The sequence below is a fragment of the Thermoascus crustaceus genome (genome assembly GCF_041956765.1).
Source record: "Thermoascus crustaceus strain CBS 181.67 unplaced genomic scaffold VTN00scaffold_1, whole genome shotgun sequence".
Classification (NCBI taxonomy): domain Eukaryota; kingdom Fungi; phylum Ascomycota; class Eurotiomycetes; order Eurotiales; family Thermoascaceae; genus Thermoascus; species Thermoascus crustaceus.
In genome coordinates, this window is record NW_027192527.1 from 1,220,581 (window position 1) to 1,245,022 (window position 24,442).

Here is a 24,442-nt window from a genome sequence, read left to right on the forward strand (position 1 = left end):
CAGGATGCTATGGCTATATCAAACCGACACCAAGACTATGAAATGGATGGCATGTACAGTCGTGAAAAATGATACTCCCAAAAAGCCACACCAAGCCGACCCGACCCGACTTTTCCTTCCCAATAGACAGACGGCATTCTAAACTCCGCAACCGTTCCGAGGGCTATGCGTCTGTCTTACCAAGCATATCCTCGCTCAGCTCGTACTCGTCCTTCCACCGCAACTCCTGAGACATGGCAATGTCCAGCAGCCAGTCCACCCGAACAATCCGGGGTACTTTGCCAACGTCCCGCACCATCTGGCGGAATCGTGGCCACAGTTTGACTTGGTCCGGCAGTGTTCCGCTGAGGAGATACACCTCATTCTTCCCAGGCTTGTCTTTCTCTCCATCGCCATTGTCACCGCTATCCTTATCCTTGACCATGGAAACTCGTGCACGGAAGAGCGCGCAGTCTCCTCCATTCGTTTCAATGATCGATTTGAAGGCATCGAATCCACCGCGAATTGATTCGACACAGCAAACCTGGTAGCCTTGAAGGAGCATATTCTTGTTTTCCTTAGCTCGTAGCCTCGCTTCGGCGAGCGAGAAACCGTGTTTCTCCTCCGCCGCTTTGTCCTCCAGAAGGAAGTCCTCCGGGTTGAGAAGTTGGTTCTTCGCGAGGCACTGTGTGATGAAGTCGACATTTATGATAACTGGCGAATATGCAAGGGCATTCACGAACTTGTGAGTCCGTAGGATAGAGGGGGCGGCAAGATGTGTGCATTTTCGCGCGTCTTGAACAACTGAGATACCCAACTCTCGAAGTTGTCGCTAACTAAGATTAGTTCATGCAAAAAGTATCGTATATAAACGTATATAAATGCAACAAACCTTGTCAGAATCCTCTCTCTTTTGGTTGCCGACCCATCTCTGATACCCAGTAATCAATACCTGCATCGTAGCAGTCGGCCTTGACTTCGAAGTCTTCTGCCTCTTTGCCTCCGTCGCATCGTCGGCATCACTTGCATCTTGAGCTTCAATCGATCTTCTCTTCTTGGTATTAGCAACTCTATCCTCGTCACTCTTTCGTCTGCCACCGTAGATGACTCCGCCCACTCGCTTCCTCTCCTTCTCATATAGCGCAATGTCAGGGGCAATCTCATGCAACCGCGCAGCGGCAGCTTCCTTGGACTTTCGGCTGCTGGTCGATGACGGCGTCTCGTTTTCCTTCCCCTCTGCCAGGAACCGTGAAAGCGCAGGAGTCTGTGGCTTTCCACCGTCTGCTACCTTCCGTGCCTTGGCGGGCTGCGGTGTCGTATCCTTCGCATCGGGAGCGGCTTCGACCCGCTTGGTAGCCTTGGGCTTGGTCGGCTCCGCAAAGTCATTAGCCGGACCGGCCGTGACATTTTGATCCCTCTGCTGCATCGCCCTTGGATGCTGACCGGTGCCCTTCTCAGCTGGATCGTCTGCCGGAAAGAACAGGCTTTCGAGAACGGATCTGTCAAGCTTCGTCTGGCCAACGACCTCTCCAAGGTTGGTCCTCTTGGGGAAGTGGGTATACCGGGGGTCGGAGACGGGCTGCAGCTTCCACTTCGCGTAACTCTCCTCCAGCCAGAGGTGGTTGACAACTTGAAGACCCCACTCCTTCGCGGCCGTGCATTTCTCGCTGTTGCCGTGAGCGGTGACGAGGTGGGTGTTCTCCTGTTTCAAGGTCTTGGTGCATTCCGCTCCGGTTGCTGTGATCAGGTTTTCTAGGTAGGACCGTGCTTCGCCGGTGTAGTTCGATAGACTGATCTTGAGACCCTTGAACCCGGGGATTCCCGCACGCGAGACTGGATAGTGTAGTAGCCGACGCAGTGGAGATGTCCAAGTGTTGTGTGTAATGAGATGGTAGAGCCAAGACAGGTTTCCAACGTCCTTGTTCAACCTGGATGCGACCTTGTATTCAAATCCCTCTCTATAGCGGCAGATGAACATGTCCGCTTTGTGTATGTCTGCCGTCATCTTTCCCCCTCCGTGTTCGATAATATCTTCAATAGCATCACGCAAGTGAGAGCCAATACTCAGATCGGAAGAAAGCATCACCTGCTTCCCCTCGAAAACATTCAACTTATGTCGAGCGTTGGGTAAACCGGAGGGCACTGGTGTTGAGGCGCCAACGATATCCTTGTTTTCTGAAGACCGTATCGGCGCGTCTGGTGCAGCGCGGAGGATCTCAGCGTCTGGAAGGGTATATGGACGCTCATCGATCCTCCTTCCCAGTTTCAAGCAGTCGTCAAACCAGTGAGGCAGTACTATCTTGGCATTGAGCTTCTTGGCTGCGACCATTCTGGCCTTGTCAGACTCCGCTGTGAGGTCCACCAGATGGGTGACCATCGCGGTGACTCTGGGGCTGTAGAGACCACCCATCGCCAGCACACCACCGATGATGGCATCCTTGTCGCCTTCAGGAATGTCGCCACAGGTGACAACGACATCGTTCATGAAGAGTCTCGGGTCCGGGTTGTACTGTCGCGGGTTGGCAAGTTTCGACTTCGAGATCGACGCCTGCACCCACTGAGGCTTGACAACTGGTATAAGTGAGTCGCAGGCGGTCTGGTAAGCGGGAAAATCGATAGATGTAGAGAGCAGATGCGTAAATTCGACCACTGAGGGAAATGTCGAGGGCGGTTGATAAACGGTTACTTCTCCTCCGTTCTCTCTGATTGTGGCAGCAAGCTAACGCCAATGTTAGTATGCAGACAATCTAATTGAAGCTCCGAGACAGTGTTGGGCATATATACACACCTTATCTGCTGCGCTCTCATCTAGGTCCTTAGAGCAGACGATACAGATATTGCACTGCCCAAAGAGCTGGACCTCGTCATCTTGGTCCGCCATGACCACCAGATGCCAATTGCGAGTTCAGTAGGTCTGTTCCAGTCGCTGACCTCCAAAAAAAGCCAAGGGCAGGGCTAGACTTGAAGAGTTCCAAGTGGAGAGAGGCGCAAAGGGCAAGGTTATGCGACCACGAGGCGGAGAGACGATAACTCGATCTGTGACGCGGGCAGCAGACGCGAGCCGACACGCGCCGCACGACGCCGGGTCACGTGATATATATATATTGGTTCACGGACGGCGCCCCGAAAAGGGGCAGGAAAGACCCGTCTTTAGTGGGACAAATAATAATAATAATAATAGAAGTTCAGATCTCGAGGAACCGTATCCGCGGGACACGAGCGCTACTAACTATCCAATTGAGTTCCAGTCCATGCGTGCCGTGCCGGCCGACCCCCAGATCGGCTCATGTGCGGCTTTCTCCGCATCCCCAGCCCTGTGTCCAGCAGCGTGGAGCAGAAAGCTGATCTCTCTCCTGGAGCCTCAAGAGGGGGAACCTGCAGATACAGATCTTTTCGGCCATATTCGAGGTCCCTTATCCGCCGGCTTGAGGCAACCAGCATCTGGTGGCAAGCCGGCAGCTAAGTCCTCGGCCGATCAGTCCTTCGAGCCTCGGCACGTCGCGAAGGTCGGCAAAAGCGGCGGGACGTTCACGATCGCAGCGAGACAGCGACGGAGAGCGGACCGCAGACCGTGAAGCAGATACTTTAGGGAACATTTTTAAAAGGGGATCAGCCGCTGAAAGCAATTCTACATTCATGCTGACTAGGATCGTGATCGCGTCACTGTAACCATGTCTTCTTCCGGCCCTTTTCGTATCGTCGAGCATACGATTCCTTGCCAGCATATCAGGGAGTATCCCCATGCCACGGCTGACAGCCAGGAGGACACGCTGCGCCTGGCCGTTAAACAGTACATTCCGCTCGACAATCCAGACCCGAAGCCTGGAGATGTAACCATCATCGGCGCTCATGCGAACGGTTTCCCGAAGGTATGGACCTACCTTATCTCCGCCGCGGCTGATCACCAGATCAAGTCGATTTGGTCTTGAGGCTAAAACCGTTACCAGGAACTCTACGAGCCGCTGTGGGAGGAGATCCATGCGCGCTCGAAAAGCAATGGCTTCCGGATCCGAAGCATTTGGATGGCAGATGTTGCGCATCAGGGACAGAGCGGAGTGCTCAATGAGAACATCCTGGGTAACGATCGTATGTCTATATCCTCGAGCTCCATCCAGCCTTGAACGGTCAATCGCAATACTGATTCTTGTACAGCCAGCTGGTTCGATCACGCCCGCGATCTCCTCCACCTGATCAATCTGAAGCGCAATGAGATGCCTCGGCCCATAGTAGGACTTGGACATAGTATGGGCGGCGCGCAACTGTTAGTTAGTCCCATACCCCCAGTTATATGAACTAACATGTCTAACAAGATATTATCCAGTGTAACCCTCTCCCTCATACATCCTCGACTCTTCCATACCCTCGTCCTCCTAGATCCCGTCATCCAATGCCAGTCCACCCAAATACGACCTCCTCGCAGCTTCCACACCGCAGGCCGGAACATCCCCACAACGACACAACTCTCCACCTACAGACGCGACCTCTGGCCCTCGCGAGAAGCCGCCGCAGAAAGCTTCAAGCGGAGCCCCTTCTACAAGGCCTGGGACCCGCGCGTCCTGGACCGCTGGGTCAAATATGGCCTGCGCGATCTGCCCACAGCTATACACCCACTGGATGAAACAGCTATCAAAAACGGCAACAGGCCAGTAACCTTAACAACAACCCTCCACCAAGAAGTCTTCACCTTCTCCCGCCCCAACTACGACGGCGACCCCGTGAAGAACATCCCCGTCAACAGACTCACCCACCCGGACCTCGACCCCACAAACACCGACGAAGAAGGCTCCTACCCCTTCTACCGCCCCGAGGGAGCCCGGATCTTCTCCCAACTCCCCCACCTCCGCCCCAGCGTGCTCTACATCTTCGCCGGCAAATCCGACATGTGCATCCCCGAGATGCGCGCCGACAAGCTCAACAACACGGGCAAGGGGGTCGGCGGGAGCGGCGGCGTCGCCGCGGGGCGGGTGCGGGACGTGTTCCTGGAAGATTTCGGACACTTGCTGGCGCAGGAGGCGGTGAATGAGTGTGCGGATGCCGCGGCGGATTGGTTTGGAGGAGAGTTGAGGAGGTGGAGGGAGGAGGAGCAGGAGTTGGAGAGGATCACGGGGTGGAAGGGGAAGTCGAAGGTGGAGAAGGTGACGGTTGATGAGGAGTGGAGGAGGAGGATTCCGCCGCCTGTGAGGGCTGCGAGGAATAATGCTTACGATAATGGTAATAATAGTAAGCAGGAGGAGAAGGGGAAGGAGAAATCGAAGCTGTGAAGGTTTCGCAGCTGCGTATTGTTGTGTATAGCTCTTGTACATACCTCGTGTCTCTTTCCTGTTTTGTTTGATATCGGTTAAGAGATAAGATAGTCGAGCGACTAGCGTTATGTTTTTGCTCCCTTGAGTACCTAATACCCATTATCCTTATCTAGATCCGAGAGTTAGAATACTAGATACTAGATCAATCGAACCGACTTAAGTCCGTTGCAAAAAAAACGGCGATAGAAAGAAAATAAAAGGTCCAAGACAATCTTTATTATTTACGCAGAAATAGCAATTCATCAAGCAAAGTTTCTTATTTATTGTTTTTTCCGCAGGCAAGTGAGGTAGGTAGGTTAGGTATCAGACACGATGGGAAACCTGACCTCATAGCCATATTATTCCACGGCCACAACATGGTATATAAAAGACGGGATTCCCGTGTCCTCTCTAGGTTTAATCTCTAATCCAAGCGAGAGAGAAAAAAGGAGGCAAACAACAGGAAGATTCGGAAACGTGTCTATAATGCAAACTCATCGACCTGGGAATAAGAAAACAAAACTCGTCCCGTTATCCATTCCCACCTCCACGAGTCAGGATCGAGTCAGCAGTAAGCAAGCAAGAGTCCCCTAAAAGAATACATGTATAGAAGGAAAGAAGGGAAAGTTGGATCTGGAGGAGACGTTCAAGATATCTTCTTGGAGATGCCGTTCTGGAAGTGCGTCTTCTCAGTATCCACGCGGATCATATCTGGGATCTTCCAGAAATGGGACCACTGGAGGTGGAATTCGTCCTGGCGCTTATTCAGGATGTGGCGGAGCCAGATGCCCCAGATGATGTAGAGGTAGGCTCCGATGCCGGTCATGAGGTGCCTTGTTTCGGTCAGCCAGACTCAAAGGAAAGATGCGGTATTATCGTGAGATGGAAGAAACTCACCACCACCCATGACCCTCGAGGAGAAGACCCCACGGAAGACCAATCTGCTTGCGCCAGCCTCTCAGCTTGGTGCAGAACTTGTTGTCAAGGGTCCAGATGAAGAAGCCTCCCAGGAACATGCTCAATCCGTAGATGACCATGAACCACATCGTCTTCAGTGTCTTCGTGTCCCGCACGTTCTCGTAGTGCTGTCTCTCCTTCGACGGGGCGGGCAAACCCTTCCTCTCGCGCTCCAAGCGGTCCTCCTCGCGCGACTTGCGCCATTTCGGGCGGAGCGTCACCTCCATCGTGTACATGCTGCGCAGGACGACAATGGTAGTCAGGAGCGCGTACGCGTTCTGGTGGAAGACCGGGTCCCCGAGGTAGTGGTAGTACAGGGTGATGAAGACGGCGAGACCGGTCAGGAAGACGGCAAGAAAGACCCGCACCCAGGACGGTCTCGAGTAGGAGAAGGACGCGTAGCACATCAAACACGTCGTGTAGATCATAGAGAGCTCATCCACCAACTGCATGGGATCTAGATATCACGAGAAAGGAAGAAAACGACCGGTCAGCATTATTACATTGTCCTCGATGACTCCTGCGGGAGACATCCCAGGAAAAAAAAAAGGAAATCAACAAAAGATCCAAACTTGCATTTGAGGGTCGAGTGGAACAGGAAGCTGCCAAACCCGACCAGAAGGTACCCGTAAAATGCGACCTGGAAGATCGTGTCATGGCCGTTCCTCCGACAGCTGCGAATACCCTTGACACCAAGAAACATGAACAGCAGGTTCGTGAGGGTGTTCACGATTTCGGCAGAGTAGATGGTCGCATAGTAGTCCTACGCCGGAGAGATATGATCAGATCACGTCAGCTTATTTCTCCGATTCCTTTTCGTTTCTTCTTTTTTAACAAGACGCGCGAATCGATAAGGCAAAACGTACTTCTTCACACCAGTTCAAGGTCGAAGTGACGGGGCTCCAGTATCCAGCCTTGGAAGGCGGATACGGAATGAAGGGAGGGTAGGGCCACTGAGGCATTGCGGGCGTGGAGGGTCAGGATTGGGTGTAACTCCGTGATACTGGCCCCAGTTTTACGAGAGCATGTCCAGGGTATAAAGAAAAGATGCAGAAGTAAAAGTGGGAAAAGTGGGAAAAGGAAAAAAGAAAGCGGAGAATTCTGGAAAGATGTAGTGGCAGTAAGGTAGAGAAGAAAGAGAACCCCGATCCGTGACGTATGCTAGGCAAGTAAAGCAAGACAGAGACCTGTTCGATAGCCGGTACCTCGATAAAGCGCCGGGCCCAGCCAACGACAGGACCGCCCTAGGCACTCCAGGCGTTAATTGGCCGAGTGGGCATTCCGCGCGCTGCCGAAGGAACCCGCCGTGTTCGCCGCAAGGGAAGCAGGCACGAGCTTAGCGGGCCGTTCTGGCACATGTCATTGTTACTGGCACACATACCCGTTCTGCTTGCGGTCCAGCCTCTGGTTCCGCTTCCGTACCACGTCTCGAGCTCCCGGAATCCGCGAAATAAATTATCTCAAGGTTGTCGGCGATAAGCTAAGCTAATCGGCGCTGAGTCATTGCACGCGTCACCCCGAGCCCCATTGGAGGTCCCGCCGTGAGCTAACCCGATGCGGTAGCACCGCTCGCCGCTTTTCCAGCGGAGACAGTGAGACTTGTGTCTCTAAAACACCCTGGAAGCATCCATGTGAGTCATCCTTAGTTTATCTAGTGAATCCAGTTAGCAACTCAGAGCAGGTCGAAAAGTGAAACGGTAATGCAGGGGAACGATGTGAAAATGAGCGTGGTTGATGACCAGTCGCATGATGTGCAACGGCCAATTCTATCAAGGAGATCTGGTGACACAGCAGATTTGTTGTTGAGCTCCTGACCTCGGGAATTTACTACCCCAGGTATGGGTCCTGCACCATCATCCATGGATCTGTTTTGCTTTGCATGTACTGCGTTAGGTACCTAATCTAAGAAATAAGTACCTAGCTCCAACCAAAAGAAGAAAGTGGAGTCGTCTGTCCTCGGGTATAAAAAGCCCCTTACATCTTAAACACTACTGGATTTCGCTAGGTATAATGGTATGGGAGAAGATAAGTGCCAGAAATACCGGGGGATACAACGCCTTGATCGAACAAACAAGCTTGTGTCTATATCAGCGTCGTTACTCTGCTGAACGAATGAGACTAGGAATAAAAAAACTTCATAAACTATAAGCACTGTAATATCATCCAGAAATAAACAGCAAACGTGAACAAACAAATAGATAAACAGGGAAAAAAAATCGCCGACCCATCTCCCCCAGCGGATACTTGTACTCAGGTCATCAGCACGCTGAAACCCTAACCCTATGCCCTGAGCCCTCACTTACATCCCTATTCAGCATAGACCTTTGCCTCCCGACTGAGGCAGTGAGCTCATCCATCCTACCCTCTCCAGGCTGCTCCCCAAAGCCGCAAGACGTTTGATGCAGTAACATCAGTCCATCTGAACGCTCCCTTGCAGTCGACACTACTATCAGTCAGGGGCGTCTCCGATCGACCAGGCTTCCGTTCGGTTCCGCGAACCAAGTTTTTTTATCGTTAGGGTCTTCAGTTGGCTACGTGGTTGTCAGCGGCTGCGGGAACGTGTTCAAACTTGCGCAAAGCTTCTTCCTCCCCGGTGGGGTACTAGTTTAGGTACTTCCCCCTCAGCAAGCGCCCACTCCCCTTTCCGTCCCTGTTAGGTATCCGTCCATACATACATATCTGGATCATACAATACAAAGTACTGGACCGAGGATACATCAATCCATTCGAAGATGTCTATTCCCAACGAAGCGCTGCAGAAAGTAAGTAGAGTTCGGAACTTCAGACGCGCCCGTGTATACCACATATCGGTGGCTAAACAATGTCTGTTCTTTGTCGCTACAGTTAGTGCAAGAGATCGAGTCGCGCGCCATCGTTTCGCAGCAGCAGATCAATGTCGTGAAGGCCCAGATCACCGCTAAGCAGAGAGATGTGCGTCTCTTGCAGCTTACCTCGAACGAGATCAGCTCGATGCCAAAAGATACCAACGTCTATGAGGGCGTTGGCAAGATGTATGTTTCAAAAATACCCTTTTCCTTCTTTCTGCTCGATAGGCTCGTCTGAACTGACGCCCTGTTCTTTTCGTCTATCCAGGTTCGTAGCCACTCCCATGTCGGCCATCGACAAGCGTCTATCCTCCGAGACAGCGGAATTGAAATCAGATATCACAAACCTTGAGAAGAAGCTACATTATCTCGAGACGACACACAAGAATAGCCGCGAAAACATTGAACAGATCCTCAAGGGGTCGGCGAAGGCATAAATAAAACGCTACCACCAGAATAAAAACCAACTGAGGCGACTACGTACCCTACTTATGTAGATTCAGAAACGGGACAGAGGAAATAAAATCGAGGAGGCGAAGATCAGGCTTAGATTCTGATCCAGTTGGGAGGAACGAACGGATATACATATAACGAGAGAAGAGAAAAGAGATGCCAAGATGGAGGGGGAGATATGACATCTCTAGACATCTCTAGGCAGAAGTCCATCTGCCCCATTATTCGACTTTTGCTTGCGGTCACGAATCTTCCCCGTCTGCACGCAATAGTTCATTCACAGACGAAATGCGGCTCGGCTCCGGGGATGATAACGACCTGCATAAGCAGACTGGCAGGCAGCGGTCTGACAAATCCTAGCGTAGTGCTGTCCTTTGGGATTGGATGGGAGCCTGGCTGTGTACAGTTATGTACAGTGTATAGACTGCCACAAGCCTTTTTCAGAGGCAAAAAGGCAGGCTTTCGGTTTACAATGCTATCGGATACTAACTTTTGTCGTCATCATCATCAGAATCATGAACCTGTACACATCTCACATACAGAAGATAGATAGCCAAACATGAACATAGCCGTCCAGGATGGGCTTGACTTGACCAAATCTGACCCCTTCCTTGTCAGGAGTCAGCCGCAATGAGTAGCGGTTAATGGTCGGGCAGCAACAAGTGTGGTTGGCTGGATGACAAGGGGTATTTCATGGATGACCGCAGTGTTGCCTTTGGTCACGCTCTCTTTGTCAGTCGGTCCACAGACAGCAGCACGAGGGAGGCGAAGAGGTGACACCGCCGTACGTACTGTACTTCTAGGCGTCGACCCGCTGTGCTTTTGGGTCAACTACGTAGTGGTGTGTACTCGTCTCGGACCCTATCGTAACGATAGACGATAAAACAAATAGGTAACCTGAATTTCCCCGCCGTAAAACGGGCTGAGTCTCCAGACAAGCGCCCGCTAAATACCTAGCGATCGGCGGGTGGAAAGTGTACGGTACGGTAGTTGTGACTGACCCCCCAGCGGCTGCCCAAGATCCTCGACCGTGAACCTCTGCAGGGACGTTGAGCAGGACGTAATGATTCCAGCAGTCCGTATGTACCAGCAGCCGCCAGCTTCTGTCCGTGTCGGTTCTGTTCTGTACTGTGCCACAGGTTGGGACGTTGAGAGCGCGACGCCGTAGGGCAGGCAGACAGCGAGCCGAAGTGACATAGATGGGACCCAATGGAATCCGGATTTGTGCCTGGATAACCACCAGTCATCCTCCCATCCGTGGAGACTGAGAGACAGACGGTCCATACGCGCCGTATCTGGTGGGCCATGCGGCCATGCGGGTGGCTGGGCATGGGAGACAGAGTAGTCACATAGACTGCAGCGGAGGATACAAGCTCGACCTCTGAGAGGGCGATGACGGAGAGCCAGCTTGGACGATCTCTTGCTCCCGTGCCTGGTCAGGTCAGGTCATGCTCGATGATGATGATGACACCTTGGCCGCTAGACCAGACACACACATAAAGCCCACCGCGGGTCCCCTCGACTCTCGAGTCGTGGTCAGCGTCGTGGTCGTGCTGTACTAGCAGTCATCCCCCCTCCCTCCCCCGCCGCCACGGCTTTCAGCTGAACGACACCGCTGCCCCCAAGCGATAACGCCGTCCCGTCTCTGACGAGGCTGTGCCACCTGCTGATAGTGCGATCGTTCATAATCTTGTTTTTCGTCGGGACTCGAGGTTTTTTTTTCTTTCTTCTCTTTTATCATCTCTCTTTTCGTTGTTCTTCCAACTCGAAAGTTGCCTGGTGTCCCAGGCCCCGCACCGGTTGTACTAAATATACTATAACCCCTCCAAACGGCCCCCAGAGCAGTGTCAGGTCACCCTCCCAGCGTCCCGCTTCTCACAACAGAGGCACGCAATAATACAAAAAAGAGTGCCTGATCCGACCCCTCCGGATCATACCTGCTGCCCTGTGCAATCGACCAGGTACTTGATTCTTATCGTATCGAAGCTCCCCACCACTTCAGGAAGCATCTGTGGAATCAGCGACAAAGATGCATAGATACAGACGCGCTAGTTCTTCCGAGGAGTCGGAGTTCTCCGAGACCGATGTGTCCATCGATAATCCCAGAAGGAGGACTCACGTCAGACAACGCTCCCTGTCGCGGCATCGTTACAGCCCGTCGGAGCCCAACAACTTCCTAAGACCCGATATCATCATCCAGCGCTCCGCGTCCACAGGAGGACGGCGGCCCACCAGGAGAGCAGAACGGGAACGGGAACGAGAGCCGCCGGCCGTCTATGTCGATATCAATAACGACATCCGCAGCGACGTCCGCAGCAGAAACACGTCCCGAAACCGGAGAGTGAACAACAGGGTCTACGGAGAGCTGGACGAGTCCGACGACGAGATCCCGCGCCTGCATCGCCGGCCCCGTGCTGGCAGCAGTACCTCCCGCCACTCCTCTCCCCAGCGCAGCAGCTTCCCGCAGCCGCCGCGCGACTATGAGCTGATGATTGACCAGCGCCTCCTGGAGAGGAACGACGCCCGCCAAGATCTCGAGCTGATAAAGCAGCAGCAGGAGATCAAGAGGCTGGAGCAAGAGCTTGCAAGGCGTCGTAGCCATGAGACCCGACTCCTCAAACAAGAGGAGGAGTGGTATGAAGATGAGATCAGCGAGAAGCTCAGGAAGCTCCAGAAGCTCGAGGCCAAGAAGCGGATAGAGGAAGAACGTCGCTACGCTGAGTGGCGCGAGAAGGTGAAGAAGCTGGAGGAGATGGAGCGGAAGAGGGCCGAGGAAGAGGAGGCTAGAGCCAGGCTCCGGGAGGAGCAACTCAAGGAATTGGAGAAAAAGGAGAAGGAAAGAAAAGAAAAGGAGCGCTTGTTGAAAGAAATCAAGGCCGAAGAGGCCCAGAAGCTGCTTGAGGAGAAGCAACGCCAGGAAGAGGAGGAAAAACTGAGGAGAGAGGCTATTGCAGAGTACAAGAGGAAGGAAGAGCAACGTATCATGAGAGAACAGAAGGAGAAAGAAGAAAAGGACAAGGAGTTCCGGGAGAGGCTGCAGAAGGAATTCTGCTACACAGAAGAGCAGCTCGATGAAATCCTGAGAGACAGGGAGAGGGAGAGGGAACGGGAGCGGGGAAGGGAGATCGTCAGGGAGAGCGATTTGATTAGAGAAAGTGATATGATCAGGGAGAGGGAACGGGAACGCCATGAACACTATCCCAGGACAACATACATCAAGGTAAGGAAAGAACTTGCCTCACTTCTCACCATCACCCCAGATGACTGACAAACGCTGTGCCCTATCTAGGTCCACCGCAAATATCTCCTCCCTGAAACTCTGATGGCGTACCACCTTCCATGGGAATGGGACGAGGTAAGCCCGCACTCCCTGCTCACCTCTCATGTATGCCCCATCCATCGAAGACTTGGCTAACGGTTAATAAAAACAACAGCAAGACAGCAACTACATCATCATCAAGGACTATATCTCCGAGGAATTGCAGGAAGAGCTCTTCGAGCACACGCGACGCCTCCGCGATAGAAAACTCATCACCCAGACCTCGTCGTCCGTGACGGAGCTGAAAATCAACGACAGGAAGAAGGACAAGATGTACCTCGTGCGGAAGAAGAGCCCGAGCCGGCGGTCGTGGGTATTCACGTGATTGATTGATTGGTTGATCGATTGATCGATCAGTCGGCCGATATCACATAGGTACATACCTGCCTAGATCGACGACAATGGGACGGGAATGCCCGTCCAGTCCTCTCTCCTTCCACTACTCACGAAACTTGCGATTTTTCGAAGGATTAAGACCTTCCTTTCTGAACGAATATACCGCGTGCTGATGAAACAAGCTATATATATGACGTCGACGAAGTTAGCTTGCTTCGCTGCCTGTTGGTGGATAAGTATCTATCAATTCAAGGCCTCCGATGGAAACGATTGGAATGATACCAGAATGATTCCTGTTTCACGACCTTCCTTTTTTCCCCATCCTTTCCTATGACTTGTTCAACTGTTCATGATGTTTGATTGATTAATGATGATGGATTTTGGTTTAGTTCGTTGACTTTTTTGTACTTCTTTTTTGGTATCGCATTTATGTTAAGCTCTGAATATCTCTCCCCCTTCCTTCACGCAGTGCGAGAAAACGAGTCAATCTGAAACAAACCCTGCAAGTGTGCTCAGTAAGTACTGGTAGTGATCGAGGTGTGTTTTGATGATGCAGGTGATATCGATTGAGATCACAACCCCATTCCCCTGTATGGCGGCACAAATGCTGGAGAAGAGTTGAATTTCGCCTTTTTCATGTCGACTTTTCCTTCCACTCATTTCTAGTATCGACTCTAAGGATGAAGAATACATATATAATACACGCCCAGTGAACCTGTGTCCTTGTATCATCATAAATAAAACATCCCACCCACCAAATCATGCGTATAGATCAAAGTTTTGCCGTTATACTTCGTTGCCCACCAGAATATTCTATTCTATTCTGGAACCCGTTGAAACTCGAGAACGCTGGTGTTATCACGGAGCCCACAGTAATCTGATCCCATCAAGAACCATCTATCGTCGTTTGCATTGTGAAGGACGTCTAGATATCGCACCACGCAGATATCGAATTCAAATCACGAGCTTGCCTTCTTTCAAGGCCCACCGCTTCTCTGCACGAAGGATGAGCTCTTCATACACTGTCCACGCGAGCGCAGAGCTAAGAGCCTTCCGTGCCATCCGCAGCCCCAATCCACCAAAGAGACTGCGCACCCCGTCTTCGTGGACCATCAGTCGTACGGCACGCAGCATATTGCCATACTTGTTCGGCATCAATTGGAGTCTGGTTTTGACGGCGTCGAACGGGTTTGTTATCGCCGTCGCGAGACCGGCAGCGAAGGCTCCAGATATGAAATTGATAGATGGTGAGGACGCGGACAGAGATATAATACCATGTCCGGAATCAAAGAGAGCAGACAGGTGCCGCTTCGACTGCTCGTAGAAAACAACGTAGAGCCCCGCGTAGGGCGCATCCCGTACAGCCGTCGCCCCGAAGCCGGAAAAGAGACCGCGGACGCCCTCTGTGCGGACGATATCCCGTGCCGCACCGTACAGGCTGCGGTATGCATAGTAGTCCGACTCGTAGCGCACCTTCAGCACGGTGACTGGCATCATGACGAAGCCTGCGGCGACACGGGCAATTGCACCAGTTACCAGGTTTGCTGTGTTCGAGAGCTTGGGTAGTGCCGACGAGGAACCCCTCCCTTTGCTGTCGGCATTGGAAGGGTTTGCGAGGACGATCGGGGCCCCAGTCTGCGCAAGGGTTTGGCGAAGAGCATTAAGGCTCGTGAAGTAGAGAGCGGATCCGAAGCCTGTTCGGAGAGCTGAGGGGAGCGTACCCCGCCATAGACTGCGTATGGGGTGAGGGGACGAGAGAATGGAGCGGAGAGTTGGGAGGAGGGAAGCAGTCTGGCGGGATTGTTGGACGCGGGTCTTGAGGAGGTCGGCGGGTTGCAGGAGAACGGAGGATGTAAGGCCAGAGAGGAGACCCGCGAGGAAGTGGAAGGTCGTTTTTGAGGCTATGGCGGGGTAGATAGAGATGTCAGTCTACTTATTCTATGCGCCTACAAGTGCAAATGTGATGGAACAAGCAAACAGTAATGCTTTGAAGGGCTGACTGTAGGTTAAAGAAGGAAAGAAGGGCTCATACAGGTTGATGTCCTCAATTGTGACCCGGAAGAAGAGCCATTAGACATTTCTTTTGCTCGTCCTTTGCTCCGGGAAAGCCCGGGCTATCAATTTAGTTAGGTGGGAGATGAAGAAATTCAAACGAGAGGGGACAAGGGCATGTTCCTGAACAGAAACACACGAGACCACCCTCCGCACTGGTCACATAGATTAAAGCCTGAAAGACACCGACCTCATCCTGAAGAAAAGCCGGTGTGTGCGGAAAGAGCGTCAAGCTCTGGTAGTCTGGAGATGGAAGCGTCGACAAAGTGCAGTGAAGTCATCGGCTGCTCCGCGGAGTCGCTGCTGATTGGCCGCAGGGGTCATATTTTCTGCTCGGTCACGTTTCCGGGCAGCCGATAAACGGTGGATTATTATTCCGGTGTTGTCAGGCCGCTTTCAGGTCTACTCCTCCGAGCTTCGACCGTTGTGCCTCCTATATGTATGTCACGAACCTAATAAATGGCTTGTATCTGAATAATGTCTTCATCTTATTCATTCATAGATATCTTGCCTGAAATTAAGAATCGTTACCGAAGCCAGAAGAACATTGCTCGGCAACACTGAGCCCAACTCAGCTCACATTCCTCCTATCACATCGAAACACGCATTTTAATATATATTCCGCCTGCAGAAGCTTGAAGGCTGAAAACAGAAAACATTAGAGCAATGCGAGTTTTGAGACGGAGAAGAGCGCCTTCACGCCTGTGCTTCCATCCGGAGTTAGCGTCCCGAGATCTTCTTTCTGCTCGAAAAGTATCTTGGCAATTTCCCCTCTTCCCGTCACATGGAAAATCTGTGCCAAGATAGCATGGTCTTCAAGTAAGACCCTACTTGGAAGTGAGACTTTGGGGTCGTGGCTGTGGAATGTAGCAAGCCCATCTGTGGGAAGGCACATCTAATAGAGACCCGGGAATCTATAGAGTTTAATCAAACAGACATTTTCCGTACAGAAAATATCGGAAATTGTCAACAATCGGGGAAATAATGTTTCTTACGTATCAAACCGTGGGTTCAAGGGCAAAATTGAAAGACCCAAATCGACTGAGGTATGATACCAGAGTGATCACGTTTGAAGGATCGTTGACTAGATGGGGTTCGGAATTAATGCGAGGCCGTAATCCCAGGAAACAACGATATATAGGTGGGTAGCTATACAATTTTTGGCGTGTGAAATATGTTGCGTATAGTATCTCTTAATGTTATTGTCAGCCAGAAATACCAATACCGATTGCAAACAGATGTCATGCACCTTTTTGTGGCCAAGTGGTATTTCTGGTCCAACAGTTATCTTATGTATACACAACTTGAGAACTATTGCATGCCCCGAAAGGAGCTTTGCAGTAACTTAAGAATCACCAAAGCCAATTCTTCCAGATATCTCCCCGCACTCAATACTGCATAGACGCACGCATTTTGTTGTAGTCCGCCTGCGTGATTGGCTTGTATTTTGCGGGATCCTGCCCACTGGTGCAAGCGGGGATGCACTCGATGAGGGAAGTGGGATCCGGAGAGAGGAAATAGGGAATCGAGTAGCGTTCACGGGTCATACAGTTCGGACCGTCGAAGCGGTCGGACAGGGGTGGCAGGGCGACTCGATGGTTTGTGGATCGCAGGTGGTCTATATATCGTAAGTTTCCCGGTTATTGCGATGGGCAGCAAGACGGAGAAGAAACAGAAGAAAAACGCACCGTTACTCCACATCTGTAGCAAATCTCCCACATTCATCACGATAGCATTCTTCACCGGTGTTGCGGATACAAAGCTCCCAGGTTTGGACGGGTTCTCGACTTCCAACCCACCACAGTCATCTTGGAACAACATTGTCATCGAGCTCCAATCCGTATGAGCCGGCATGCGTGCAATGCGCTGGCTCTCTAGTGCCTCTGCTGGTATGGGGGGATAGTGTAGCAGACGCAGCTGGTTATTGTGGCCCGAATGCTTCCTCAGGATGTATTCCTCGTCTTCGAGGCCAACACCAAGGGCCAGGGCGCGCATGATGTCTCCTCCGACCTTGAAGCACTCCCAGTAAAAGTGGGTCATGAAGGCGCGGAAGCCTGGAAGTAACTCATCCGGAATCCATTGGTTGGGCTGCTCCTTGTTCTCGTCGCTGCCGATGTCGTAACTTTCCTGTTGTTCCTGTCAACTTCATACTCCGTAGAATGTTGAGATTACAATAGCAATGTGCGAGATCAACTAGTCTGATAGTGGACATGGACATATATACCTCATATAGAAAAAAAAGCATCCGTTTATTTCCCGGAATAGAAATGAAGTCAGACTAACCTTGCAATCTTTGATCTCCCTCAACTTCTTTACTCTCTGTTCATCATCCCCTTCGCTCATGGCCTGCGATACTTTCTCCAGTCCGGGCCATGAATATCCTCGGTGCACTGCCCATCCTTCCGGATGAGGTGCCTTCATCTTCTCCTCCAGACTGAGTGCAAAGAAGCGCCTCGACCAGTCAAACGCTTCATCAAGGAGCGACTCCGGTAATGCATGGTTGATTATGTAGACGAACCCAACCTTCTTAGTGGCATCCACAATCTCCTGCGCGACACGAAGCCGGGCTTCCTTATCCTTGGAGTCATTCCAAGCGGAGAAGTCGACAACTGGGATTTTGAACGGACTGGTTGTTCCGTCGGCAGTGCCGTTTGCGGTACCGTTGGTAACCTTGTCCTCTGACATTGTTGGATTCAAGTAGATATTCTCGATCTTTAGATGGCCTGATGTTGGATATATTATGAAAGATGTTATTTCTGCTATTAGGTCAGATTTAGTCAGCATTTATGTGCATGTATGATACTTACATCGAGTATCTTGGCCAATCCTAGTCGGTCTTCGCGGTTCAGCACTTTGAGTTGTAACTGGAAAGAGAGATTCTCTATCTGCAAAAGCAAGAGAGACGACATCTTTCAGTGGATACCTAGATACCGATATGCTCCTCCACCTGATAAGCAACATTAGATCAGCGGGGGTCCCCGCCATCTCCATACCCGAAGTCCCTTTCAGCCTGCCAAATATGTCTTAAGCCCCCCGCGCAAAGACGGATCGAATCCCCTCATACCCCACCTATCATCGCGCGTCAATTGCTGGGAAAAAGGAAAAATCATGCTTTCTTGGGTAATTATACCCAGGCAATTCAAAGCTATTATTCATATCAAGAGGCAGAAGAATCAGCGTCGAGCGAGGAAACATATCAAGTGCTTCATGCAAAGAAATAAATAGCGCATGATCTGTACGCAAATCTAGCAGTATGTCATGCATGTTCTTTTTTATGACAGAGCCGACCGGAACGCTAAAGCAACCCTCGGCTTTTCTGTAGAGTAGCGAAGGAGCGGATTTATCCACCGCATCCTTGATGATGTTGATGTATGCCCAGAACAGAAAGTCGCCAATTCAAATATTGTCCACGTAATTAGGTAACCAACATGCAGTGTGAATTTCGTAATCCCTAACAACGATTTGAGATCTTGCATTAGTAAACGGATCGTCCAGCCTTGGGACCGCTGGTTGTTGCAGTTGCTTCTGTGTAACGGCCGATAAGATAGGTGGATGGACAAAATTTCTGAAGCACAGCAAATGCCGCGCATTGTTGTAAACTGAGCATTTCAAGGTTGCTGAAGAGAGCGTCTTCAACGATTTAACCCGTGCGCCGTATCGCAAGCATCATCTAGAGTCAGTTGGATACCTGGCGGCGTCAGCTGAGAGACTGTAAACACCAGTGACTCGAGCACTGGGCAGGGCAGTCAGGTTCTGCTCCTCAGCCTACCAAGAGTTCGTCGCCAAGTGCAACGCCGCATTTTGGCCAGACCCTCTCCCAATTGACATGCATGCAGCTCGCTGTCTTCATCCCAATAATAACCTGGTGTTACGTGGTGCCGCGCCCCGTTGCTGTGGCAGGGGTTAGTTTAGGTGGAGACCCTTGTGCTGGCAGCGCCCGAGACATCTGGAGAGGGCGCATACAGCACTGTCCCTTGTCGCCTCGAACGAACGCATGCCGCCCAAAAAGATATAGGGAAATTTTTGGATATCTTTTTAGGATCTGAATTCCTCCATCAAAAGAGTAGGTATATTCACCCTTTGGAAATATACATGTCAATGCTGAGACGCATGGTGCCCTTTCTAGACCTCTGGGTTTGTTGACAATCGCCGGTGGTCTCGGTGCCTCGACTGCCATAGACCACCATCGAAGAACCCTCCACTCAATTCACAACGTTGAACGCATAAAATAGACATTGCGCTCAGACAAAATTGTCGTGCTGGAAGCCATTGACGGAGGATCGCAGCCTCAGGCCAGGAGAATGAGGGTTTCGCTGCTCTCCGTCATTCTCCTCGTCCCGTCGGCACTATCGATAGAGTTATCGCCATTCTACCCTCCCCTAGACAACACGGGGGTCGGCAAAAGATCGATAGAGGATGTTCTTCGGATCCTGAAGCGTCATGATAACAACTGCCCCGCCGGGTATGATCCCTGTTCAGACCTTGGGAACTCCGAAGTCTGCTGCCGGGACGGAACGAGATGCTCTCGCGATGCTGCGAACAATATCGCCTGTTGTCCGACAGGCGCAAGCTGTACAGGATCGCTCACGCCAACGACTGGACCAGGCGCACAGTCCACCGGTTTCATGTTCCCACAGTCCACGTCCGCCTCCACAACCGAATCGAACGCTGCTGCGATCACCGGCTCGACCGTTCCTAACGCGCCGTACCCATTCGTGTATATCCCCACCACTTTCGCGAACGCCAAAACATGTTCGTCATACTACTCAGAGTGTCAGACTCAGTACTCAAAATGCGCGGTATCGCTGGGTGGAGTTCATGGAGTGACGGTCGCAGGACCGGGGGGCGGCATAACCGTCCAAGGATCCACGCCGACGGGAGATGCTCAGTCAATCTGCTCGAGTTTGAGTCGCGAAGCCTGTTATGGGTTGCAGGTTGGATACTGTACCGCCTTTGGGACCGCAGGAGCCACTGGGAACCAATTCGTCAATCCCGGTCAGGCTGCGCCGAGGCGGTCATCAAGCTTTCGTGATCTGGCGGTTGGTCTAGCCGTCGGAGTCGCTGGCTTGTTTGTTTAGTACTGCCCTGAGATCCGCTTTCACGGTAAATATCTGTCTCCTTGTGGAGGACGGGACGAATTCTTTTCGACGATGATGAAATAACGAGGACATTGGTTCAATCTGTCTACAAACGCATGCCATTTGGTTGGGTATCACACTTGGAATATCACTTTTTTATTGAGAGTATATCGGGTATATCTATTGGTCTTTTTTTCCGTTGGACTTTATTTTTTCTGATGTTCTTGTTTGTTTATTGCTTGCATCAGCCACGCATGATGAAATTTGGTATGTCAGGCAGATTGGAATGCAAAACTGCAGCTATGACTTGCGGTTAAGTGTTAAGTGAGTGTACATATGAATAGAAATAAGTATTCCTGAACAAAAAAATATTAAATTGTGCGTAAATTATGTTCGCTATCCGAGTTCGAAAGGCCACATTACGCTCTTCGCTTTGGCTAACTAGTAGCCGCCGCCATTCTCAAGCCTCTCTGTGATTTCACCAAAGCTTCTTTTTTCTTTTTCCCTTCAGCGAAAAGGTGACTTGGGCATGCATATTTAATATAGTAGATAGATAGGTATTCCTGTGCTTATTGTCGGTGATTTACGTAAATAGGTCGCTAAGTACCTATCTGGGTACCTAGGTACCTAATGTACTAACGTACTACCCTAATGTAGTACCTACACTACTGTGCCATATCTTTTGTTATCCCCTTCCCCCTGTCCAAGCAATCTACCTTGCCGCTTCTGCGATATTTTGATCTAGGATGGCTTTGTCTAGGGTCTGCTACCTATCATTATGTTTAATTACTTTCAGAAAGCTTCAAAATCACGTGGTTCTAGAACAGCACTCTGCCAAGCCATCAGAACGGGTAACCAAAGATATGGCACAGTAGTGTAGACCAACGTACAGCTTGAGTGTTGGTGTAGGGAAAGCTAAACCCACATCCGCTTGACACCGACTAGGATATAATAATAACAAGTACTACCTACTGCCTATCAAATAGTTACATATGCACTAGTTTTCTCCTTTCTCGTTAGCTTTCGTCAACAGCATCCATCCGAAAAATGGCAAGGGAAACATTTCCCCTTCTCATGCCTATCCACGGTGGCGACAAAGATGAGTACGGTAAAGATGTTGTGCCTCTTCCTCTATCATTCGACAAAGTCAACGAAGGACGGCCTCCTTCATCGCGGTCTCTTCTCTTCCAACTTCCCATGGAATTACTGAGAGAGATTCTCCAACGCGTGCCAGCTGACAGCCTCGCCTCATTGGCTCTTGTTAATAGAGACTGCCGGCAGTTGGCGCGCTCCCGGCAATTCGCAAGTGTCAGTTTTACCTACAGCCCCGCCAGTTTTGGCTTGCTACGTCTACTTTTAAGGGAAGGTCAAGAACGTCAAGCGAACCAAGGCCGAACTCTCTTGCCATCGCTTGGATCTTGTGTCCGACGGTTGACAGTTGCTACAAACCCTGATTGGTTCAAAGAGACACACCAACTTGACTTAAAAACCATTAGGGGGCTTTCTGGGGAAGAGCAAGCTTCCAGAGAGAATGACGCATCTTCTGGGTACTTTGACGTCTATCTTCGCGGAATACAAGCTATTATTCTAACCTCACTGCCTCATCTCCAGCGGCTAGATTGGGAGGACAAGATATGTCTCGATAAAGACTTCTTTGATTCCGTTGCTTGCTCCTCTATTCACCACCTAAAGCTATTCCGCATTCAGATTATTGAGGAGTTTCAAATTGGTTTACCAGAGAGGCTACTCAACCGCGGATTTCCCTTGCGATCCCTCCACATGGACTGTGCCTGGTGGAGGATTGCAAAGGAGGAAGAGAAAGGCTCTATATTTCCACTATGTACCAGCATTCTACGTCTTTGTGCACCGACACTTGGGTCGCTCACCTGGGTTGGTTCTGCTCCGCATAGAGATCCAAAACACCCCGATGCTTGGAATATGAAACTTCCTCCGTTCCAGAACCTGCGTTATCTTCAGCTTGATTCTGAGATTTTCCAAGACACCATTGTCCTTGAAGCAATGATTCCTCCGGAAGGACAATGCCGTCTCCGTGCATTGGCTGTGGATCCTGAAAGTAATCAGTTCTCTGAATTTTTTAAGAAACGCGGGAAGATACCGACGCTCGAAAGACTTGTATGGACGTCTCCTTCGACAAAAGACTACACTTTTGAATTCCTCCATGCGAATGACCAGCTCTCCACTTTGTCTTTTCTCCATGAATTCTCTTCAGAAGTGCTCAACAAGCAAATTCTGCCGTCACTGTCCCATTCATTTACCAACCTGGTTTCACTTAGCCTCACGTGGAAGGAGCCGCGTATCGAAAAAGAAGCTCTCGAATACATCGCCACTCTAACGGGACTGGAGCAAATCCATTTGAGTGCCGGAAATCAATTTGGGTGGCGACATGACTGGCTGATTGACCATCAAGTGATGCGCAACGTGTTTACTAGATTGCCTAAACTGAGGAAATTTGCGTTCTCCAGGGACTCCTACGACAACCTACTAGCCGACAGCTCTGTGGAGCAATACTATGTGGAACCCTGGATGGACGAAGCTGTGGCGATGACGGAAGATCCGTTGTATGAACTACTGGATGAAGATGACGAGAATGAAGAGAGTGACGGGGATAGTTGGGATTATTTGACACTCAGACGCGCTGAGTACATCTTCGAAGATAGGCTGAGGCAATCTTGGGAACAGGTCCACAGATTCAAAATGTTGACGGAGGCTAACAAATACTTGAAGGAGTTGCCTAATCATCATCTGGAATGGATGTACTTTGGACAGATCCCAATGGGTGTCGTATACATTGACGGGGAGAGGAAGGCATGTCTATTGTCAAGGCAGAGGGATAGTTGTTTCACTCTGCTCAAGAGGATGTTCAGCTGGGAGACATTCCAGACTGACTAAGTATTGAAGGACCACGGCATATACGGAGACATTTTATCTGGTATTAATGGTAAATGTAATTTTTTTCTTTTCTTTCCTTTCCTTTTCTTCGTATGTATTCGTATATATATATGTCAATCTTCTGTAGCTTCAATGGGTTGGGGATATTGCACTCGACGACAAGCCTGCCGTCTGCCCTACCGGTGGTGCCGGATGTGTTGCAATACTAATTGGACCAAATGCTTCTCTTGTCCTTGAACTGGGCTTGCGTGGCTCCTATATGCAGCACACGTATGATGTCAACAAGGGAGATATCAAGTCAGAATATCTGTAGTGGATGGACAGTATTCTAGAAAATCGGTGTTACTTGCAAGCACTGAATTTCTGCTACAGGCATTATATGGCCAATCGTTGATTCACAAACGCGTCCATAGTAAGGACAAGAAGTATATTCGACGATACGTTCTTTTTCAGTCAAGAGAGTAAAGCAACGAGGATAAAAAAGTCCGTTTGAGGAAGGAGTGGGCCCATACCTGATAATCTTATCGATAAAGATAAGGGACGTGCCTTGGCCTCGGTCCGCAGACCCACGGAGCGAGTTACTCCGCTCCGATGTGTCCCCTTTGACTCCAGCGCGATGTGGCGGTCAGGCTTATTGCTATTATTATCTCTAAGTTGAAGATGAGGTCGAAGAAATGGAGAATACGGGAATATCTCGGATGATCCCTCTCAGGTTGCCCCGCGGGACCTGCTCCGTGCCTGAGTATACAGAGTACTCTGTACACCGCCAAGAATGGGATACCGAAGAGGACGGTCACAGGTACTAACCCATGATCATGCAGGCTGTCAGTCGGGCGGTGCCGTGAAGAGATTGCATGCGTTGTGCAGTAATCACAATTGTCTGGCCTGTTCGTCCAAGGAGAGAAGCGCATGGGCGGCGGGCAGGGCGTTTCTACGCGACACCGAGGGGCACCGTTGCCAACTCATAACAGTTAGCACATGCAGCTCAACTGAAACCATTATGATTTTAAATTATTAATCCTCAGCCTCTTCAATTTTGCGAGCTAACTTATTTCCTCTTGACGTCCTTCCCTTCGTGTGGTGTTCTCCGCGGCGATTTGTCGGTGGTTGGCTAGAAAAATAGGGTGGTTGGTTATGGGAGGCTGGGGAAGATAACTAACCATCACACCGCATAGCCCGCATCCTCCCTCGCCCTCTTCTCTTCCCAAATTCTCTCTTTATTCACATTCTAGGTGCTATCATTGCAAAGGC

The 24,442-nt window shown here is 50.7% G+C and overlaps 12 protein-coding genes across 12 annotated transcripts; 6 read left to right on the forward strand and 6 right to left on the reverse strand.

Annotated features, from left to right (window-relative positions):
- Nucleotides 1-163: 163 nt before the first annotated feature.
- On the reverse strand, nucleotides 164-2,860 carry VTN00DRAFT_431 (uncharacterized protein; the record flags this gene model as incomplete). Its single annotated transcript, XM_069430724.1, has 3 exons — nucleotides 164-811; nucleotides 872-2,698; nucleotides 2,768-2,860. 3 exons carry the CDS (start codon nucleotides 2,858-2,860, stop codon nucleotides 164-166), a joined length of 2,568 nt encoding a protein of 855 aa, XP_069291139.1.
- A 370-nt stretch (nucleotides 2,861-3,230) lies between these two features.
- On the forward strand, nucleotides 3,231-3,554 carry VTN00DRAFT_432 (uncharacterized protein; the record flags this gene model as incomplete). Its single annotated transcript, XM_069430735.1, has 1 exon — nucleotides 3,231-3,554. One exon carries the CDS (start codon nucleotides 3,231-3,233, stop codon nucleotides 3,552-3,554), a length of 324 nt encoding a protein of 107 aa, XP_069291140.1.
- A 96-nt stretch (nucleotides 3,555-3,650) lies between these two features.
- On the forward strand, nucleotides 3,651-5,240 carry VTN00DRAFT_433 (uncharacterized protein; the record flags this gene model as incomplete). The annotated part of the gene is made up of 4 exons (XM_069430746.1): nucleotides 3,651-3,848; nucleotides 3,927-4,065; nucleotides 4,132-4,240; nucleotides 4,301-5,240. 4 exons carry the CDS (start codon nucleotides 3,651-3,653, stop codon nucleotides 5,238-5,240), a joined length of 1,386 nt encoding a protein of 461 aa, XP_069291141.1.
- Nucleotides 5,241-5,907: 667 nt separating this feature from the next.
- VTN00DRAFT_434 (uncharacterized protein) lies at nucleotides 5,908-7,180 on the reverse strand (the record flags this gene model as incomplete). Its single annotated transcript, XM_069430757.1, has 4 exons — nucleotides 5,908-6,094; nucleotides 6,159-6,675; nucleotides 6,795-6,981; nucleotides 7,085-7,180. The coding sequence occupies 4 exons, from the start codon at nucleotides 7,178-7,180 to the stop codon at nucleotides 5,908-5,910; spliced, it is 987 nt and encodes a 328-aa protein (XP_069291142.1).
- A 1,770-nt stretch (nucleotides 7,181-8,950) lies between these two features.
- Nucleotides 8,951-9,480, forward strand: VTN00DRAFT_435 (uncharacterized protein; the record flags this gene model as incomplete). The annotated part of the gene is made up of 3 exons (XM_069430768.1): nucleotides 8,951-8,980; nucleotides 9,063-9,229; nucleotides 9,312-9,480. The coding sequence occupies 3 exons, from the start codon at nucleotides 8,951-8,953 to the stop codon at nucleotides 9,478-9,480; spliced, it is 366 nt and encodes a 121-aa protein (XP_069291143.1).
- A 2,045-nt stretch (nucleotides 9,481-11,525) lies between these two features.
- VTN00DRAFT_436 (uncharacterized protein) lies at nucleotides 11,526-13,140 on the forward strand (the record flags this gene model as incomplete). Its single annotated transcript, XM_069430779.1, has 3 exons — nucleotides 11,526-12,716; nucleotides 12,786-12,851; nucleotides 12,931-13,140. 3 exons carry the CDS (start codon nucleotides 11,526-11,528, stop codon nucleotides 13,138-13,140), a joined length of 1,467 nt encoding a protein of 488 aa, XP_069291144.1.
- A 358-nt stretch (nucleotides 13,141-13,498) lies between these two features.
- Nucleotides 13,499-13,811, reverse strand: VTN00DRAFT_437 (uncharacterized protein; the record flags this gene model as incomplete). Its single annotated transcript, XM_069430789.1, has 2 exons — nucleotides 13,499-13,610; nucleotides 13,675-13,811. The coding sequence occupies 2 exons, from the start codon at nucleotides 13,809-13,811 to the stop codon at nucleotides 13,499-13,501; spliced, it is 249 nt and encodes an 82-aa protein (XP_069291145.1).
- A 294-nt stretch (nucleotides 13,812-14,105) lies between these two features.
- VTN00DRAFT_438 (uncharacterized protein) lies at nucleotides 14,106-15,229 on the reverse strand (the record flags this gene model as incomplete). Its single annotated transcript, XM_069430800.1, has 2 exons — nucleotides 14,106-15,052; nucleotides 15,184-15,229. 2 exons carry the CDS (start codon nucleotides 15,227-15,229, stop codon nucleotides 14,106-14,108), a joined length of 993 nt encoding a protein of 330 aa, XP_069291146.1.
- Nucleotides 15,230-16,591: 1,362 nt separating this feature from the next.
- Nucleotides 16,592-17,888, reverse strand: VTN00DRAFT_439 (uncharacterized protein; the record flags this gene model as incomplete). Its single annotated transcript, XM_069430811.1, has 3 exons — nucleotides 16,592-16,821; nucleotides 16,892-17,330; nucleotides 17,487-17,888. 3 exons carry the CDS (start codon nucleotides 17,886-17,888, stop codon nucleotides 16,592-16,594), a joined length of 1,071 nt encoding a protein of 356 aa, XP_069291147.1.
- A 1,616-nt stretch (nucleotides 17,889-19,504) lies between these two features.
- On the forward strand, nucleotides 19,505-20,281 carry VTN00DRAFT_440 (uncharacterized protein; the record flags this gene model as incomplete). The annotated part of the gene is made up of 1 exon (XM_069430823.1): nucleotides 19,505-20,281. The coding sequence occupies one exon, from the start codon at nucleotides 19,505-19,507 to the stop codon at nucleotides 20,279-20,281; it is 777 nt and encodes a 258-aa protein (XP_069291148.1).
- Nucleotides 20,282-21,328: 1,047 nt separating this feature from the next.
- VTN00DRAFT_441 (uncharacterized protein) lies at nucleotides 21,329-23,191 on the forward strand (the record flags this gene model as incomplete). The annotated part of the gene is made up of 2 exons (XM_069430834.1): nucleotides 21,329-21,589; nucleotides 21,893-23,191. The coding sequence occupies 2 exons, from the start codon at nucleotides 21,329-21,331 to the stop codon at nucleotides 23,189-23,191; spliced, it is 1,560 nt and encodes a 519-aa protein (XP_069291149.1).
- A 205-nt stretch (nucleotides 23,192-23,396) lies between these two features.
- Nucleotides 23,397-24,047, reverse strand: VTN00DRAFT_442 (uncharacterized protein; the record flags this gene model as incomplete). Its single annotated transcript, XM_069430845.1, has 4 exons — nucleotides 23,397-23,446; nucleotides 23,704-23,821; nucleotides 23,877-23,929; nucleotides 23,999-24,047. 4 exons carry the CDS (start codon nucleotides 24,045-24,047, stop codon nucleotides 23,397-23,399), a joined length of 270 nt encoding a protein of 89 aa, XP_069291150.1.
- Nucleotides 24,048-24,442: the final 395 nt, after the last annotated feature.